At 42.4% G+C, this 20,340-nt stretch overlaps 1 protein-coding gene across 4 annotated transcripts in view; it reads right to left on the bottom strand.

Annotated features, from left to right (window-relative positions):
- Nucleotides 1-948: 948 nt before the first annotated feature.
- Nucleotides 949-20,340, bottom strand: part of CEMIP (cell migration inducing hyaluronidase 1) — a 114,190-nt gene continuing 94,798 nt past the window's right edge. For all 4 annotated transcript variants that reach the window (XM_062000058.1, XM_062000057.1, XM_062000059.1 and 1 more), the window contains 12 exons: nucleotides 18,096-18,227; nucleotides 16,089-16,124; nucleotides 15,843-15,998; nucleotides 14,167-14,347; nucleotides 12,277-12,492; nucleotides 11,156-11,367; nucleotides 10,499-10,684; nucleotides 9,591-9,795; nucleotides 8,707-8,793; nucleotides 8,218-8,375; nucleotides 4,802-4,902; nucleotides 949-4,073 (listed from right to left, as the gene is read on the bottom strand). In XM_062000058.1, the coding sequence (XP_061856042.1) occupies nucleotides 3,946-4,073; nucleotides 4,802-4,902; nucleotides 8,218-8,375; nucleotides 8,707-8,793; nucleotides 9,591-9,795; nucleotides 10,499-10,684; nucleotides 11,156-11,367; nucleotides 12,277-12,492; nucleotides 14,167-14,347; nucleotides 15,843-15,998; nucleotides 16,089-16,124; nucleotides 18,096-18,227 (1,798 nt within the window). In that variant the 3' untranslated portion in view covers nucleotides 949-3,945. The remainder of the gene's footprint in view (nucleotides 4,074-4,801; nucleotides 4,903-8,217; nucleotides 8,376-8,706; nucleotides 8,794-9,590; nucleotides 9,796-10,498; nucleotides 10,685-11,155; nucleotides 11,368-12,276; nucleotides 12,493-14,166; nucleotides 14,348-15,842; nucleotides 15,999-16,088; nucleotides 16,125-18,095; nucleotides 18,228-20,340) is intronic.

The raw sequence follows: 20,340 nt of genomic DNA, 5'->3' as shown, positions 1-20,340 counted from the left end.
ATTCTCATAGGCCTTAATAAGCTGCCCATTACAAAAGCTTCATATGTTTTATATATCATTTCCACATATATTTCTACTCCATGTTCACTTTGTTCAATGGAAATAAAATTTTATGAATACGATTCTTGTTTTAATCTACCAAAATTCCCCCACCAGCCCCAAATACATCCTGCTTCCATCTTCTTCATTACCCATCCTCCTGTCTTGGATCCTGCAAGTGTTACTGGGCAGGCAGTGAAACTTGATGCATTCTGTGGGGGTCAGGCAGCAAATGCACACAGAGATGGCTTGGCTCCTTGGTTTTGGCCTTCTGAAACAAGTGTGGAACCATGAACCTTTCTCTCATGTTGCTCTAAGTGCATGTGTGTGGGTGTGCAGCAGCTAAAGCTGGATTCCTTGTTACAGAGAGACACTGAAGAGACAAAAATAAAATAAGAACTTTGCATTGAATATTTAATTTGATAAACATTGTGTTCTCCAAACAACTACATGTTATTTCAGTTGTAAGCCACAATCTGTTGGAACCAATGTCCCAAGAGCTCTTGTCATCATAAACCAGACAGTCAATGCACTACCACGGTCTGTGGACACAGAGAGCTTTCAAGTGCAAAGCAGATTCTCAGAAAAGACATATTGCTGACCTCCTCAACAACCTGGACAACGCTAAACTCCAGTAGAAATGCTTCGTATGTCTGCAATTTAGTTGTCTTAGTGCCCTTGTAATAAATTAATAGAAAATATCTCTTTTTTTTTTTCTTTTCTTTTCATGGAAAGTCTAGAAGAAAATGTACAAACATCCAACTCCGAAAAAGGACCAGCTGTTTCGGCAACAGGTAAAACAAGCATTCCAACAGAGGCAAGAACCCCAGACATCCAAACAAACAAGTACACAAACAAAATGCAGTCAAACCCCATCCCCCCACCCCACCCCCACTCTCCCAATGGCCATTGTGTAGGCAAACATGGAAACATTTGAATGTTTGCAGTAAGAAAAACTCACAAAGAGGGTAACTGCAGCTTGTGCAGGGACTGTACAGGGTGTACAAGAACAGGCAGGCAGGTAATTCACTAGTCAAAATGTGCTCGTGCTATTTCTAGAACAGTTGAAGATTAAAAAGTAATCATATAGCACAAAACTATTGCTGACCGGTGATTAGGCTTCATTCTGTCCCCAGAACAACGCACTGACTTCATCCCATGAAGGTGGATGGGAACCCTTTGCACCTCCCTGGCGCAGCTGCCCCGCTACGCTGTCACCACGCTCTGTTATCCCTCTGGCTTGCAGGCCTCCTGCTCCCTTTTCACAGTGTGAGGCCCACCTGAGCTCCAAAACAGGCCCCCTGTGACACACTTTGCATTAAAATTAACAGTTTTCCTCTCTTACTGAGATTTTTTAGGAAAGGGGAGAAAAACCCCTAAGATTTTCCTAGAGAAAAGCCTTACAATTCCACCCTGAGAATTGCCAAACTAGTAAAATTAGAAGCTACATTTTATCATGAAGGCAGCGTGCTCGTAGATGCTGAACACTGGAGGGGCTAGACCCACCTCCTCCCAGGAGGAGTGCTGCTTCTGGGCATTTACACACTCACAGAGAGCAGGAGAAGGGAAATGGCTGGTGGCCCAGTGAAGCAGTGCACCAGAGAGGGCAAACCTTGCCCTGGGGGTTGTAGAAAGCCAAATCCCAAACCAGGTACACTCTGAGCCCAGCTTTCCTGCCCATTGTTTGTTAAGTGCTCATGAAATAAATACTACTGCTTTGGTTCATCTCTTGGAAGCAAGTGTGTTCCACCAACTCCAGTTCAATGATATCAACAGAATTGAATCTGGACAATGAAGAGGTTTAGATAACCCAGGTTAGAGTACTCAGGATCTGGCTCTGTTTTGGCTATCAGAGAATATCAGGTGAACAGCATTTGGATGGTCATAGTTAAACCATAAGACTGATTTTTTTCAAGGAATACTTTGTGAAATCCTCAAACCATCATAAGCCAGTGGGGGGAAAACCCAACCCACCTTACATGCCTCTTACGAGTGTTGTCCATTCATTCCATTAGTGGCACAAATGCCTAAAGAGCTTCCATTAACAGACTCTTGATGAGAAACAAGAGAGGGAAAGCTTGGCTCTTGTGTTTGGTTGGGTTTTTTTAAATACAAGACACATGACATTCAGAGAGTTTAAAACAACTACATAATAAGACTGAAAAGAACATTTCCAGTTTCAAAACCCAGGGGAATGTAACCTGCAGTACTATCTAAATTTTGCTCGTGGTTGCTTTGACTTTCAGAGCAACTGACTAAACCAGGCTTATAGAGTGCAAAACCTGCCCAGCCTTTGGAGTGACACACAAAATCCTTGCTCTTTCATTTTATCTGCAAGACAGCATTTTAGATACTGTGGAAAAATAGGCAAGTTAATGACAAGAGCTTCAACTAAAACAGAGCAAAACAAAGTAACCATCAGCAACGAGAATAATTTCTGTAGCAATGAGGACAGGCAGAGACAAAGTGGAGAAATAAATCCTGATATTATTATCAAGATTGACATTCTATGTGCTTTGCAAAGCTTGTCATCCTGTCTCTAAACACCCACCCCACCCCAGATTTCTTAGAATAGCCAGAGCATCCAGAGATGTCTTCAGGGCGTTTCTGAGCAACAGACAGAACTCTTGCTGAATTCTAGAAGTGCTTACGATGTTTTACAAGATCATGTTTCAGCTTCAGGAGATATCCCTGTAGGAGTCCTGATTCACACTAAACTGCCTTCATTATCCAGACACTGCTTTGAAGAAAGGGGAAAGGAGGTACAAGACATCCACCAAGTGTATGAGGATTCCCTCTCTAACTCTTCAGCTACCCAGTAAGACCTCTGTCACCTTCCATCCAGATCTCACGGAACTCTTCCAAGAGGACCAAGACACTCCTGCCCTTCAGCTTCAGGACAGGATAAGAAAGCAACAGACAGCAGTCTATTCCCACTCCCTTTCACCTGAAAAGAGCAGCCTGATCCCATCCTCTCTCACCTGGAAAGGTGATGGCTGTTCACCTTATTTGAGGTTGAATAAGGTACGCCCCAGTATCCCCAGTTAAAAACTGGAAGCCTTGAATACGATGACTTTGACTGGCTGCCATAAACCTTCTAGCCTGACCTGGAACATTATTACATGCAGTGACTGCTTGGAAAAGGCTGAGAAAATATGTGCTAATTGACATTGCTTTTCTTCTAGCCTACAGCTTCTTGTTGAAGGAAAACTTCCTATTTGAGTAACCATTATTAAAAAACCCTGACCCACAGGAGAAATGCAGTTTTCTGAGCAAGCAGAAATGTGTGGTTTCATCAGTCTCTGATGATATGTTTTGTTTGCTCCTCTCATTTCTTCCCCATCTCTGTGCCTTGGATTGGCACATACAACACTAATCCCAAAGAGCTTGATCAAATGTCACAGAAGCTGCAGGATAAACTCTTACTGACCAGTTATTTTTACCAGCATCATTCACATATACTTTTTCCATCTTATATACCACGGGGAGAAAAAAAAGTGGACAACTTAGAAGCTGATAAAAGCAATAATCCTCGATGGCCTTCAGACCTAGAACTCCCCCTTCAAGAGGCAGCACATAAGTCACACAGTCTGTCACAGGGGTGCTGCTAAAACCAGCACTTTGTAAAACAGGTCAAACCTTGCATAGTAACACAAGAGTCAACATGGCATCAGTGAGCAAGTCAACCGCTGAGGAGCTGGTGATCACAGAACATCGTCTGATCACAGAGGAAGGCTTTCTGTCACATGTGGCCACTCTAGCTACTTACAGTAAGATTTCTTTTTGAACAACAGCAACAACAAAATGCTACACCTCTGGAGCAGGCTGGCAAGGGGTCTGCGGTGAGCAGTCAGTAGTCCATCCCATGGGGCAGTGCTGGCAGCCAGAAGGCAGAGCAGTATGTCCTCATAATTTCATTTTCTTCACCACAGGAATTGGCAGTGCTTGATAGATTTTAGCTGAGTCCTCATTAGTGACCAACTTCACCCAGACAGGGAGGAAGCTGCCTTTGAAGCCGACAAAAGCCATTTTTTCTGCAAATCAAAGCAAATATATTAAGAGTGTGTCAGGGCTGCACCAGGAAACCACCTGTAACACCCCACTCAATGGCTGGATGGATGCAGGTGCACAAGAGCACACATGTACAGAAACTTTGCCAGTTATACATTCTCCAGGTATCAAATAAATAATTTCCTAATGAAGCTTAATTAAAATTTTATTTACTTGTTGTACTCTTCCATCAATTAACAATGTGTGATACACAGGAGAAAGGGAGAAGGAAAACTCTTTCCCAGCAGGCAGCTCAAGCTCTCTGTTGAAGCTATCATTATTTGCATGGTGGTTAAACTCAAACCCATTTTTGTTTCAAGAGAAAATGAGTTAAAAATAAGTCCAGGCAAGTAAAAAATATCTGGTTTAGGGCATTTGGAGGGAAAAAAAAAAGATTCCAACATTCCTATTGTTAAAATGCCCTTTTGTTTAAAACAAATCTGGAAAATCAAACCCTCTGAATTCTTTACTTCTACAAACAACTGACAGAGTACTTTTTTCCATTTACAGTATTAAACTGAGCATTGTTACTCAAAGCTGCAGTGGATACAACCTTACTGAATAAAAGAATGACTGGTTCCAGAGGTTTGAGCCTGTGCTGATAGAGACAAACAAAGCAAAGATTGGAAGACTAAAAAAGATCCCTTTGCTGGACCTATGGAATGGGAAAAGATCAAAGGGGTTTAGAATTACATTTTTAAAAGGTAGTTACCTTTTAACCTAAAATCCTCTTTTGCTCCAAGCTTCTCCAGTACTTTAGTCCATGGTCCTCTTGAAACGAATCTTCCTTTAGATGTCACCAGCACTATGGAGCTAAAGGAAACAAAGACATTTATAAACAGATGAAGACCCAGAACACATGCTTTACTTGAGCACTGGTAACTCCTGCCTGTGTGACTCAGACACCCACAAACTACAGTGGTTTCTGCTTTAATGGCTTTTGTCAATGCTTTCCAACAGTTTAGTCATATATTCACTTACCCAATCATGCAAAAACCATTAGAAAGCAAACAATTATTTAAAATAAAACCAAAACCAACACTCTTTCCTAGGATGATTTAAATGTTTCCAACCAGCAATTCCATTCTGCTTTGCTCAGAAATGAACATGCTGTCCCTGGGATGCTCTTAGCAAATCTCAAGTAAATTCTTGTTCTTTCATCATTAGCAGATTCAACCTGAAGAAATTAACTTCAGGGTTTTTTCTGGCCTGACACTTTTCCTTAATTTTCAGTGTGCTTTTGCTTAAAAACTTGTTTATTGTTATTGTTATTATTATTGTCTTGCATGTACTATATTTTACCTCAAAACACTTGGGATCTTCTCTGAATGTTAAGCAATAAACAAAAGGCACGAGGTAAGTGTATTAAGCTAATGCAAATCTGTAAATGCTTGGGTAAAGCTCAATAACTGCCTAGGCTTGATTCTAGATGGGTAGAATAAAAATCCAAATTAAACATGAAGAGATAATCACGTAGTGAGAATTTTCTGGGGAGCAGCACAGGACACTCAGTGAAGTTAAGCTCGTTGCTTCCTACAAGATGCACAAACACTGTCAATGATTATCACAAAGCAGGTCAAAGAAGAGCTATGTTCCAGTGAGATCAGGAGAAGTTTTGCTATTCAGCTCAGTGGGACTACACAACGGTAACTGAGCAAATGCTTAGATGAAATTATTTCATTCCACCTCACAGGGTTTCCATGAATGAAACTTCCCTCACTCAAATGGCATTTGCGATTTTGCAGAATGAGAGCCTTGCTGGGTCTGCTTTCAGACATCACAGTGGATACAAGCCACTAAAATTAATTAGGCAACCAGCTCCTGCAGAGCTCAAGCCCTGAGCTATTGAGTGCAGCAGCTATATCTTAACACCTCAGCTAGAACTGGAACTATTCAGGAGAAAATAGCAATGGGTAGTGGCAGAGGAACAAGAGGAGCAAAGAGTTAAGAGTCATCAGGACTTTTGCTAGAATAAACCTGAGCTGTTAAAACACTACAGTGCTTACAAGAGCATACTGAGCTGGCAGGTTGGGTTTGACTGCTTTGCAAATGCTGAATCATCTCTTTTTTTCTTCTTCCAGGTCACTAAAATCATTACTTTTTATTAAATCTTCCCTGTTATAAATTCACCAGGTGTTTTGTTTTCTTATCCCTAGGAAACTCCTCAGAAAAATAGACTTATTAAAAAAAAGAGAAGAATTTGGCCCCCAGAAGATGCTTACACAAACAAAGGGGCTCCTCCTTGCTAGAAACACCCCTTCTCCCATCATGAAATCCATAAACCTAACTATTGTTTTAGCAGGCACTTCATGAGAGGCTGGTGAGGCTGGTGGGGCTCCTTCCTCCCAATTAGCATCATCTCTCTGTGCAGTCCGTGCTGTGCATTGCAGAGGGGAGAGAGGACAAGAAGCTGCTGGCTGTACAGTTCCACCATCTGCATGGCATCCACACCTGAGTCTGACCACCACTAGCAAATAGATGAAAGGTGTTACATGGCTACAGCTGAAACTGGTACCTGATCCCATTGGAAAGGCCTGCAGGGGCTGTGCTTGGAAAACATGTGGTGAAAGAAGGATGTCTGATTACAATTCAATCTTCTGAAGTAAAAAAGAATCCAGTAGATGGATTTAGCCAGAATTGAGATCAGATTTTTACAAATCACAGAATCATAGAATGGTTGGAGTTGGAAGAGATGTATAGAGATCATCCAGTCCAAACCCCTGCTAAAGCAGGTTCACCTCAATCAGGTCACACAGGAATGTGAACCTCCAGAGCAGGAGCCTCCACACCCTCCCTGGGCAGCCTGTGTCAGGGCTCCCTCGCCTCAACAGCAAAGAAGTTTCTCCTCATGTTCAAGTGGAATTTCCTGTGTTCCAGCTTGTGTCCATTATCCCTTGTTCTGTCACTGGGTACTACAGAAAAAAGACTGGCCCCATCCTTTTGACATCCACCCTATAGGTATTTATAAGTGTGATAAGGTCCCCTTCCAGTCTTTTCCAGCTTAAACAGCCCCAGGTCCTGCAGCCTTTCCCCATGAGAGAGATATTTCAGTTCCCTGTCTACCTTGCTAGTCCTCCTCTGGAGTACCTCTAGCAATTCCCTGTCCCTCTTGAGCTGGGGAGCCCAGAACTGGACACACTACTCCAGATGAGGCCTCACCAGGGCAGAGGGGGAGGAGAACCTGCCTCAATGATGGCTTCCCTGAAAAGCCTTCTTTTTTTGTTTGTTTTTTTAGTGAAGGAAAAGCAAGCAACTACCACGTTTCTCTGCAGTTACTACTCAGTGTGGTTTTTGCAGTGTTCAGAATTATGCAATACAGTAGAAACACATCTGTATCCACCTGCATGGCACTCTGCTGAAACTTCTCCCAAGCCTCTAGAGCAAAGGCCAGAATAATATCCTGTCCATCTGCCCACAGCTATTTCAGATGACTCATCAACAAAGCAATCATATTTGTATTAAATGTTGTATATCAGATTTCAAATCAAAACAGATTGAGTAACAATGAAATACATCCATTTCCCCAGTAGCACTCCACAAGCCAATATAAGTATAACCCCTTTGGTTAAAGGTTTTTTGACATTGTTTCCATTCTTTTTGCAGCAGACAAAGCTGCTGTCCTCCAAGATGCAGGTACATGTGGTGGCTAGTTACCACCTACTTGCATTTCTGGTTGCCCATACTTAAGGAATAAAAGCATCTAGCCTTTAGGTCTGGGCAGAGAACACGTGCAAAGAGGAATGTGTTTTATTAGTGGAATGTTCAGTGATTTGAGAGAGTGTGCAGGCAATATTAAAATGTAAACTGTGCCCATCTGCACCAGTAAGTGCTTTGTGAATTTAGGTCTGCAGTTTGTCTGTAACCCACAATGTAAATGCAGATCTGTAGCTCATTAATAAAATGTAGCTCTGCAGTTTATCTGGGCCTCAATCAGTTTCTAAATCACAGAATCTGCATCCTTCTGGTGCCTGCACAAGCAGCTCACATTTGGACTCTATTGGAGCTGGCAGGTACAAAAGCATGTTGTTAGCCCGGTTAGTCTGGCCCACGTTGAGTGACAAGAAACACGAAACAGATGAGTGTCGTACAGCATCCTTGTACCTTAGTAACACCAGATTGGTTACTCACTGATCTTTGATGTTGTTGACATAATTTTCTATCTGTGCTGGGATTCCTTGTAGAATTGAGTTTTTAAATGTCACTCGATCAACAACTTTTCCATGATGTCCATCAATCACAACCAGTTGGATACCTTCATCAGTGAGGAAAAACCTGACACCATCAACCTGTGGAGGGGGGAAAATATTCTTGATCTATCATAGTAACATAATTGCCAACAACCATCTGTAAAAAAGACTTGATAGTCTTGAGTCACGAGACTGCTCTTTTTATCAAGTGTCAGAATTTCAGATCTCTGAGGTCAAGCCCTCCTGCATTTTCACTAGGAAGGGGAAGTCACAGTCCTTTGTTTTTCTTTTTCTTTTCTTTTTTTTTCCAAATGGAAGGCAGAAGTGACCTGAATCCAACTATCCATAGCAACTTCATTAACAGGTTTTCCATTAAAATGAAGTATCTTAGAATTTCATCCAATAGAGTTCACCGAGAAAACCTTCTTACCTCAATGTATGCAAAGTCATCCTTTAGGTGGAAGTACTGTTTCTTGTAAGTTTCTATTTTCACTTCTAGTAGGTGATCCTTAGTCTTCTGTTTACAAAAAAACCACGAAAAATCCAAGAAAATAAAAGGAGAGAGAAAGATGTTTATTACCTGATTGCTGCATGTTCAGAAAACATTTTAAACCTTGAAATTCAATCACCATGAAAGCTACATAATAAGCACTGACTTTCCAAATTACATTACTAATGAGACTGGGCACAATGGTAACCTCTCTGCTCATCCTGTCAGCACTTAAATCATTTCACCAAATGGCAGAGTGGAAGCAATTCTCACTTTGCAGAGTTGACATATAGTTCTCTGAGGCTTTGCTGTGCCTTCCACTCATCAAAAGAGATGAGTGGAAAAAGACAGAGAACTCAGATAAATATCCCTCTTCCTCTCTCACATCCAGACTGGATTGTACATAGGAAAGAGTGTTGTGTGTTATATGAATGAGACTTTCAGCTATGCAGTCATCTCTCTGACACTGTTGTTTTTAAAAGCCTAGAGGAGCTGGAGGCCAGGCAAAGAACTTCGTGTCTCTCTCCAGAATTACTTTTCCTGGACCAACCTGTCTTCCAGCTCATCATCCCTTTTCGCCCTGTGCTTTAAAGACTAAGTATCTGACTTCAACCAAAGTCTTGGGTGGCTCTGTCCTTTGAAGATCTGTGCTCTTTGCACGTGCTAGAACCTGTTTCATATCGTTTCATATGCCTGAATCATTTCAGAAAATTAGGCATGGGTGATACTGAATCTGGTACAAAGCCTTTCCGTGGCTACAACGTGTGCCAGAAGTACAGATTTACACTGGCAATAATTCTGTGATAAGAAAACAACTACTTTACCAGTTGTGCACTAGAGAACTTCTTAGGCATTGGCACTTCTACTATTGGTGTCTCAATGTACTTGGGATAGGCCATGGCTTCACAGTCGCTGACACCAGCTGTCTTTGGAATCACAGCTTTGATCCTTATTCGTTCACAGCCCTTGACAGAGCAGAAAGCAAATTTCTCCTTCTCATTTTGAGCTTTGAGTTTCAGAAAGAGCAGCCTGCAAGTAGGAGAGAAAAGCATCCTTGAGACATCTCTGCAAGAAACGACCAACTTCCAGTTTTGATGGACTCCTTGCTAACGCTTTGCAAAAATGTACATTGCAAACCCTCAGTGCCAATGTCTGCATTTTATAGTGCTCAGCATATCACATGCAAATAAAAGTGGACATACATCTCAGAAATGGTTTGGGGTGGTCAAGAGGCTTAAGACAGGGAAGTTAGGTGAGACCTGAACTCCCTTTGAGGTCTATATTATAATGATACATTTCTGTAGAAGTATAAGCATTGTATTTTAGGTCTTTCTTTCCCATTATTTTAACTCTTCAAAAGAAAATAACCATCCTTACACTCTTAGTTCCTGTGCCTCCCTGTCGTGGTGTATACGAATGGTTGCTGTTCAGAACAGAAAAGATTGCATGTGCCCCCAGGTCAGTTTCATGGTCTGCACTTTGCTTTTGTCTTTTTTTTCTTCTCTAATTTGTATTCACTTGGCAAAAGCATTTTCCAGAGTAATTGGCAGTGCAGCAGAGGCTATGAATGACTGGCAGCTGTGGGAGTCCCAGAAAAATTAAATGCTGGTCACATTCCCAGAAAGACTTTCTGATTCTCTTGTGAAGCCCGCTAATGGCATTAGCCAAGCAGCTCACGATTCCAGCAGCTTTCCCAAAGTGGTATCCAAATCGGCAAGGCTTGCTTCCTTACCCAGTGTCCTCATCCCAGTAGTAGTATCCTTTGCTAGGGTATCTGTGCTCCAGTTTCTCCATTTGAGAGGTTCTGTAGAAGGTTCCAGTTTTGTATGTTTTCTTCAGGAGACGATTGTGGATGTCTGAGAGAATGGAAAATGTCGTCCCTTTAGGATAGCAAAACCCTACTTGGATCCAGTCATTCCTAAAAATAGCAAAGACCCACATTATAACAAGTCAACACATGACTATTATTTTCCTGGGCATGCTAGAAGCCAAACTAAATAATTCACTGTGAAATGTAACTTATTTTTTTCCTGTCTGGTTAAAATTTTAATGGTTTGGGATGAACCAATGTAAAATAAATTAGACATAACAACTATGGGTTAGTTCAGCAATGTGGGTCAGATCTGCTCCTGATTCCTACACCTGTAACTTCCATGTGCCAGAAATGAATTAGTTCTAGGCTGCTGAAAATGAAGCGTGTTATCTTGCAGGGCTTCCTGCAGGGGGAAACAGGAATCTGAGATGTCAAATGGAAAGATGGTGAACTCAGTAGACTTCCTGGAACAAGCACGTTCATTCTGGAAGACCTCATAAGGTGATGACCTCAGCTATTAAGAATGTGCAGTTACACTATTGGGCTGGAATGCTGGAGTTTGGTTGTATCACTCACTTGTTGAAGTTGATGAGCCATATGGCCAGCTCTTCAGGGGCTGTCTTGTCCCAGTGGATGGTGTAGCCTTTCCTCAGAGTTATAACTGGCTGATACTGCTGGTAATGAGTGCTTTTGCTCAAAGCCCCTTCCAAGAAGAGTGGGTGATTGTGATAGTCATTTTTTATTATTTTCATTTTCAAGTTGGCTGGCTTGTAGGCTTGGATGTATATCTAGATGAAAAAAAGATCACCAAGGGTTTAACAAACTAGAGTAAAACACGAAAGGCACGGATACTCTATAGATGTGAACCGGTGTGAGGCCTGTGGACCTCAGCAGTGACCTGTATAGCACATGTGTTCGACTTCTTAGGCTTCCTTTCCAACAAAGTGAACTGTTTTCAGAAACAAGAAAAAGAAGGATCATTTCCTTATCCACTGAGTTCAAGAGTGTGTGCCAGTTAAGGCTTCCAACAGGCCCGCAGCAGGGCTGAACTGTTTCACAGCATTAGTGGCAACCTTTGTCAGTGGAACAGTATCTACCTCAGACATCTGACTTCTCCTGAACAAGGACCCTTCTGTCTGGATTTCAGAAACATGAAAACCAGCTCAGTGGTTAGAATTGGCTTTAGTAGCACTACATAGAAAAAACAAACCCCAACAGTTGCAACACCCAAGACAAAAACAGGCGCTACTCATCAGAGGAAAGTGAGGAGTCTGTCAAGGCAGCAGCACTCGGAGCTCGTGTGGTAGGAAGAATGGTTTGGTGGTTACACAACAGGATGAAAGATCATGAGGGCTGAAGTCTAATTTCGACTGCTCAGCACATTTCCCATAACACTGTGGGCAACACTTCCCTCCGTAAATCAAGGAAAAATAACTACCCGTCGGCCTATAGAGGTATTAATCTTTTAATGCTCATGGAGCTCTTAGGGGACTTCAGGCAGATGTTGTTAGAGCTGTTAGCAATCAAGGCCAAAGTATCTGAAAAGGTACCACAGGATCCTCATGTTCAAAACCACCTGTGCAAGCATGCAGAGAAATAAACCCTGAGCACTCCGAAGAAAGTCCATTTCTAAAGGTCAAGCTTTACAATGCCAACAAAATAAAGCCATAACAACATCACAAAGCAAGCAGCTTTACCTGTGCAAAGTGTCCACTGCAGATGGAACCTCTCCAGTCGGGCACATCAATGCAGTCAGGGTGCTTGATTAACCAGTTATCTTCTTTTATCAGGTATGAGCCTGGATATTCTGACACAGAACCATCTACATCATGAAAAACTGATGTTTTATCACCATCCATATCCAGATCATTGAACCAGGGGCCAGGTTCTCCGAAGAAGACCCTTGAGGTAATCTAAACAAAACAGTGCAACACATTTACACTTACAGAAAGGGATTCATCCCTTAGAGTACAGAGCAAAAGATGCCTACGGTCACTGGTGTGGCTCAACGGACTCATTTTCTGTCTTTATTTGGCAATGGAAGGCAGCTTGGACGAGAAATAGTGTTGAGTTTGTGGATCGATTTGTGCATGAAGAAATCTTTGTAGGCACTAATATCTCCATTCTTTAAACAGCAATAGATTTTAGCTGCTCAGCTTGAGACATTGTAGGCTTCATGTGCCATGGCTCTGACATCCCATGACTCCAGATGGAAGTCTGGGGTTGTAGGTCCTCTGAGATAGAACTTTAATGGTAATAAAACTGTTAGCTTCTGAAACTGACCATCCAAAGATGGAAGCACCAAAATAACTTTCAGCTGAGCTGGTTTTGTTAGTTAGCAGGAAAATCAGTGTCATTTGGTACAGGCATCTTAGGATTGTCTCTGCTGCACACTCCCCTTTTGTTAAGCCAGAAGTCAGTGTAGAGCTGGGTCACGCACTTACAAGGTGTATTTGATTTGTTGGACAGAGCAGACACAAATTTCCCTGCTGACCACGGAAGAAAGGCTAAAACAACTAGAATTTCAGTCTCATCTGTGAGAACATTTGTTTTAGTATTCTGGAGGAAGGTTCAGGAGACAGGACAATTTCACTACAGCTGCTTCACTGTTTGTCTGCTAATACATTTTTAGGGTTTCAAAGCCACATAAAGTCACACTGATGCTGGGAATAATCAGTGACCTGCCCTGGGAAATGGCCACTCAGGCCATTTCTAGTGGATATTTTTACCCAGCACAAATAAACGTCATGACACCAGCCTGCCTGGTGCAATGTGAGAGGGTGACCGACCAGGGCTTTTAGGGGAATGTTGCCTTTCCCATCCCATTTGGCACAAGGGTCAGCACTTTTCCTGACATGCAAGCAAGTCTGCTAATTTTTTTTGAAAGTTAAGCAACTCAAATCATTTCAGCCCCAATCACTTTATTTATTTATTTGTTTGTAACGTTTGGCAGTTGGATTTAAGAGCTGCTAGAGGTGAATCTCAGCAAACCAGTCAGCACATATTTGTGCAGGCAAACACAAAAATAACTCAAAAGCACAGACCCCAGGGTGGGTTCAGACCAGCACCCAGAAGTGCATACTGTAATTCAAAGTTTGGCAGACCCTTTTTGGCTGAGCTGTGCTCTCATTCATCTCTGCAGAACTGGAGTCCATGGGATTACCTTGATGTGCAAGGCTGCAGAATTACCCTGCACTGGCTCAGTTTCCCTGGCTGTTACCCAAAACCAGTGTTTTCTGTTTCCAGGTGAGTTAGAGCTTCCTCAACAGATTTCCTTCTGTTGTTGCTTTAATATTATACTACTGCTTAAAATCAAGAGTTCTTCTCCCTGTTTCACAGTTTCTGAGAAACTAATACTCAGCTTTGGTTTACTGCACATCTGTCAGAGAACTGGATTTTCTTGTTATTTTACCCATTTGTTTTTCTCTTTCTTAGCTCCTGTGCACTTTGTTACACTTCTGGCAAAGACAACCGGCAACCTCCTGAAGATCTCGTGTTTCCTCCTAAAGGCTGCTACTATATCCTTTTTGCTCACAACCTCATTTCTAAGCCAACTGGAAAAGACCTCTTTGAGAAGGATAACTCACAGGGACATCTTCAAAGTGGATGTTGGTGACATTGTTGTTGGGGCAGCTCTGCCAGGCGTTGTTGAGGCGGAAGGCCAGGGCACTCGTATGCCGGCCATCCAGGGCAGCGAACTTGCGGAAGGTGCAGTTCTGGACATTGATGGGTCCATCGTAGAACTGAATTCCTCGAATGGGAAAATCCCTAAAACACATTCAGAGGAGACAGAGAGACTTTAGCACACATCAGCATGGGGATGAGAATGCATTCGAGACATGTACAGTCCTGCAGCAGCTGTATCTCAGCCACTTTAAGGTTTTCACAGCCCTTAAGATGACTCCTGAGCTCATGTTTTGGAAGAGAAGAGATTTCCCTTCTTTTTAGGTCTCACTCGTCCTTGCAAGTTCAGCTGAAGTTCTTTTTTGTCTGAACAGATAATCTTTATTTGGTCTCTGCTCCTCGAGGGAAGGAACTCACAGCAATGCCAAAGCATTGATCTAAAAATGAATAAAGCCGTGTTTGCCATCAGAAATGAGTTTAGCAGCAGTGAAACCTGAAACTTATCAGAGCCGTGCAGACTCTTTGAGCTGAGTAATGGCAGGGCTAAGAGAAGTCCCACTACATCTTTCAATGGAACTTGGAGAGAAATAATGCGATGCAACTGGAGTTACAATGAGAAAAATGGATTTGAAAATACGCAGAGGTGTTAGAATCCATAGGGTTGAAAAGATCTGAAAAAGCAGACTAATGAACCATTATTAACCACCTTTTCTGATATCATCTGCAAGGTAAAGAAGGCACCATTTTTCACATTAAGTGAATGAGATGCTTAAACTCCTGAGGACTCTGAGATAAGATGTTTCAATTTCCACTTACGATAAATAAATTTGGTGCTTTTCTCATATGAATGATTTCTCATAGATGAGACCTGCCTGCTGCTGTGCATTTGTTCTGTCTCTCTCAGCTTCTACACACAAAGCCCAAGATGACATATGCTCACATATATACAAAGGATATTAGAAGGTGGGTCGTAGCAGGTTGGGGTTTCGTTATTACTATAGTTAATCATACATCTCCTGTACTGCTGCCAACAAGCAAGGTTGAGGTATATAACATAGCAGAACAAAAACAGAGGAGCTGTTTGTTCACTGTTCGGTTCCTATTATGTTTTTAGGAATAACAACAGAACATTATTGCACTTGCAAACCAATCTGTAGGACTAAGGCCTAGGAAGAAGCCACACACGAAGTTTGCACACACGCATCAATGTAGCACAGCAACAGTAGTAACAGCAGCTCTGAGCACATCTATGACCACATCTAGGCCAGTCTGAGACCACCGAAGGGCTTCTACAAGCTTTCCCTGGCACCCAACCTGGATGGAGACTGCCACATTGCTCAACCACTACTGACCACATATTCAGAAGTGCCCAGCTAGCACAGTACTCTTGCTGTCTTCTCAAATCTGTTTGCAAAGGGGAGGGGAAAGGACAGAGGAGTTGATGCTGTCTTGGCAGCCTGCAAGAATGTACCTACCAGCAGCAGCTGCACCGTGAGGACTTTGAGACTGGGAGACATGAAACCAAATCCTTTCTGTATAATGGTTATTAAACTGGACAGTGCTGAAGAAACCAGACTGGGATGGAGTTTGAGCTGAGAGTGGGAACAGTGAGTGCTTTGATGTACTGAGTTGAACTTACGGTCCAATGGGCAGGGTCCTTCCCCTGTGATCCAGACCTCCAGGTCCCCAGATCTCATTGTCCATCATCTCCGTGCCCAGGTTTCCACTTTCGCCAACAAACAGGCTGTTCTTGATTTCTTGCTTTGAGCCATCATCGTGAGGGAAAGTCCCACCACTAGAAGGGAAGGGCTGCAGGTGAAGGGGCTGCTCACTGCCATCCCTGCTAGCCATGGCACAGGCTGCAGTGCTGCCCTCACCACCTTACCTTGCCAAGGTCAGGCCAATGCCATTGTCAGCAAACCTGCAAAGAGAAGAGTGATGCCTCAGAGGAGGTTTGGGTTTGCTTTTTTATTAATCATGTCAAATTAAAATAACCACATCAACAAGGTGGCAGACAGCAGGGCTTAATTACTGAACAGTGCTCATAGAGAATTCGGGCTTTGTTCCCTGCCCAATTCTGGAAGATCTCTTTTGGCACATCTTCAGTATATACAGATCACATGAAGCAACAGACATGCACCTGATTACCCCAAGTCCAGGTTAAGCTGGTGATTACTGGACATAGGTTTCTTGTGTGATAAAGTTTTTTCCCTGTGCCTAATGACCACAGTCTTCTCACTGTTAGGTGAAAAGATGATGCTTATCTCTTGCTTCAACTAGCTTCTATTTTTTAATAGTACTTTGCCTTGTACTTCTTTGTGTTCATTTATCACATACTGCTTCCATAAAAGAGCTTTACAAGGGAAACTGATATAAACCCAGAGAAGCTTGGCTTCTCTTTCATCAACAAGAAGACAGAGATCAGAACTTCCTTACTAAAAAGAAAATATATATATATATCTTTCCATTTTGCTGAAATTCCAAGTTTTTAGATGAGATAAATCACAACTGTTGGTCCATGACTCCTGCCTATAGGAAGGCTACAGTTAATATGACAGTTCGAGTCAATCTTGATGGTATCTTCTTGACATGTCTTCCACTAATCTCAGCAAAAACGCCAGTGGAGATTCATCACCAATCCCAGCTTTCTCCTGCTCCTGTCTGCAGGTGGCAGCCCTTCACTCCCCATCGCCTGCCTTCCCTTTCTCCAGCCACAGAAATGCACACTGCCGTTTGTATACTGCATGCCACATTACCATTTGTTTTGTTAACGTAATCCATAAGTCTTTCTGTAGCAATAGAAATGGAAATTATTGTGGCTATAAAGACAATTACGGTTTGACAGCTGCTTCCTGGAATTGACATACACTCATAGGTTTGCTGCTGGAAACTGATGGAGTCATGCACTTAGCAAACTCCATATGCAGGGTGTGCTCTGTAAGCGATGTAAATGCCTCTATAACATGAGTGTGATATGTGAAGACAACACTTTCTGGCCATGAAGTAGGCTGAGATCCCTCTGGTTCTTAAGTTCCTAAGAAGCACAAAGTGTATTACTCAATTTCTACTGGTTTTCTACTCAATTTCTACTCGATTACTACCATTTCTACTGGTTCTGCTGTAGTCTCATTCTCACCAGCCTGACCCCTTGCTAGAACTGGCTTACACCATTGACTGCTTTAGGAGGTTTGGGTCACTCAAAGGAAAGGCAACTCTGGTCAGGAATTCAATACCAGATAAGGGCATGACAATTATTCTTCCTAGGGTTATCACTATATGCCTCACAAATCAGCTTTTTCCTTTTTCTCCTCTTTCTTCATTGAGCTTGATATCAAGAGCCTGGCTCAGCAAAAGAAACTGTAGATGATCTTTCAAGTGAGAAACAAATATCTGCTCTGACCAGAGCAGGAAACTGCCTTCAAAGAGCACAACACACACTTTCCCAGACCCTCTCCCTTGCTGCTGTGATGCAGTTTTATGTCCTCTTCATCAGTACTTGCTTATTCAGCAAAACAGTGAACCACATAAAACTGATCTGTGACCAGGCTTAGCCAGGGAAGGTGGTGGATTTTGCTGGTGTCTTTTCAAAGCACCTCATATTTCACGTAAAAAACCATATCATTCTTTTCTTTTTAGTTATTTGTGTCTGCATGTCTCTGTGTGTATGTGACCATTTCTGAATGCTGATCAGCATCACACAGAGAAACAATCTGAGGGATCTTCAGATCAGACAAAGCAGGTCATAATGCCCGTGCTTACTTAACATTTCATCTTTATTTCAATCTTGGCCATAGGAACGGTGCAAAGCAATGATATAAATAGTCTGAACCACAGCTATGCTCGCCATAAACACCAGGCTGAACTCTGAGAGTTGAAATAAGGCAAAACTCACTGGCAGTTGTCCAGCCACACATCTCCACCCCGCAGCCAGGCCCCATGATCCTGATTCTTGTAGGCAATAAAGCGCTCAATTATTGCAGGTTCCCTGGGCTTCAAAGGATCAGCATCTTTGTGTGGGCTATATCTGTAACCAGGAGGAGAGAAGGAAGGTTGGTCAGGGAAGGCAGCCCTGCTAAACATCTGGTTTCTGCTAACTCAGCAACAGCTTTGAGACAGCAGTCCATCCAAGTGACTTATCTAGTCAAGCAGCAATGGCCAGACACAACTGCCAAGGGAAGGACAGTCCAGGCAAGGCAGCTGGAGAGACTGCTCCAAGTTTCCTTTTACCTTTCCATTATTGTATTGCTGACATACTGCTGAAAGCATGGAAAGTTTATTATTGCTCCCAAAAGTCTCAGATATTTTTTTAATCCCTTACTGTTATCCTTTAGCATATTCCTGTTATTTAGATAAATATCCTTTTCTTTTCCCTTTTGAGCATTCTTATCTCCTAACCTTGGCCACGCTGTGGCAATGAGTACCACTGCCAAATTTTCCTTGCTGTGGAAAGGAATGAAAACATCTTGGAGATGAGCTATGGGTATGTCCTTCGCTAGTCCCACTATATATTATCCAGAACGAAAGTATAAGATTTATTAACTCTGAACTGCTCAAGTCTGGTGAAATATTGGCCTGATGCAGGGAAAAAAAAAGCAGACATAAGTGGAAACTGCAGCTATATGTGCACTCAGCTTCCACCTGTTGGGATCTGTGCAAGAAACTAGCTCGCTGTGTTGATGCTGGGCTTGGCTGTCATTTACCCAGTCCTAGGGCACAGCTTTCCCTTTTGCTACTGAAGGAGAATCTTGTATCATGCTACACAGCTTAGGAAAAAACCTGACAGATGAGTATTCCACTCAGTGCCAGCAAGGGATGGTCCAGAGATTAAAATTCATGCCTCACATATGAGTAGCTAAGCCAAGTTGTCAAATCATCAACAGATATTCAATAGTGCTTTGCTTTGGTTAATAAGCCATCATATCAATCTCAAACTGAGCATCAGGCTGATAAGGTTCCAGTAAATGAATACTGCTTTGGCAGATTCATCACTGTGAATTGGCTTTCACAGAGAGATTTAGTATCAGCCCTCGTGAATTCCTCAGGCATTGTTAAACACAGATATATCGAGATGGTTTCCAGTTTCATTCACATCCATGTATAATGGGAGGAACACTGCAGGGTACAGAGTTCGACTCAGACTTTTCATGCTGTAACTGAATGCAGAATAATCTCTCCAGCTCTGCAACCATCCAGCCTACCTCGAAGTTTGCCCCAGTCAGTCCAGCCAGAATCATTTATCCAGGCTTTCAGACTTGACACGTGAAAAGTGGAAAATGGTATAAATAATCTAAACTGCAGTGTGTGCTGGTGGGTAATCCCTGAGCATAAATACGACTGCACTATGAATTTCTTGGCTTCCAGAGGTCATTCCTGCCCTTGTATGGCAAGGGACAAATTGCCTTTTGTAATCATCATGCCTATGGCAGCAGGCAGTTTCCCAAGGCATGTTTTCAGCTAAATGGAAAAGCAGCATCAGGCTCCCATGAGAATTTGGAGGTACTTGCAGAGCAGGCTGCTTATCATAAGTTATTTTTTAGCAATTACTTTTATCAATGAATTTATAATTGCAATTAATTCAACATTAAAACCGTGTAAATAATAGTAACTTTTGAACATCTTTTAGCATCAGCTGCTAGACAAGGTACTGGGGTGATGTGGATCACAAGATAACCAATAGTTGAGTTGCTGGCTGGGTTCTCCCAAGGAGAAGGACTGATTCCACCGTTGCAATGGTTTCCCAGTGCTTGACTAAAGCAATCTGGGTAAATCACACCCTTGAGATGGAAAGGAGAAAAGGAAAAAAATTTCATTCTTCCCTACTAAACAGAGGTTTTCAGCAGATTTCTGGTCCCTACATGGTTTCTTCTATCAAGAGACAGAGTCATGGGGGGATGCAGGTTGGCTGCAACTAGAGGCAATTGGTCTGTCAGGAAAGAAAATTGTGAAACCCAAGAAAATTTGGGTCCTTTTCTCTTCTTGGGGTTGGCAACTAAGTTTAGAGACAGACTTGATGTCTAATGAGATAAGAGGATGCAAGTGCAGTCCTTATGCTATTACATTTTGCCTGCAAGAAGCCCTCTGCTTAGATTAGCCTCCTTGCTGGGGCCAGCTTTGAGGAAAGAGTGGGAATTCTCAGA

The sequence above is a fragment of the Colius striatus genome, chromosome 7, assembly GCF_028858725.1.
Source record: "Colius striatus isolate bColStr4 chromosome 7, bColStr4.1.hap1, whole genome shotgun sequence".
NCBI lineage: Eukaryota > Metazoa > Chordata > Aves > Coliiformes > Coliidae > Colius > Colius striatus.
The sequence above is the reverse complement of the archived record's forward strand: the minus strand, read 5'-3'. Positions and strand labels throughout refer to the sequence as shown.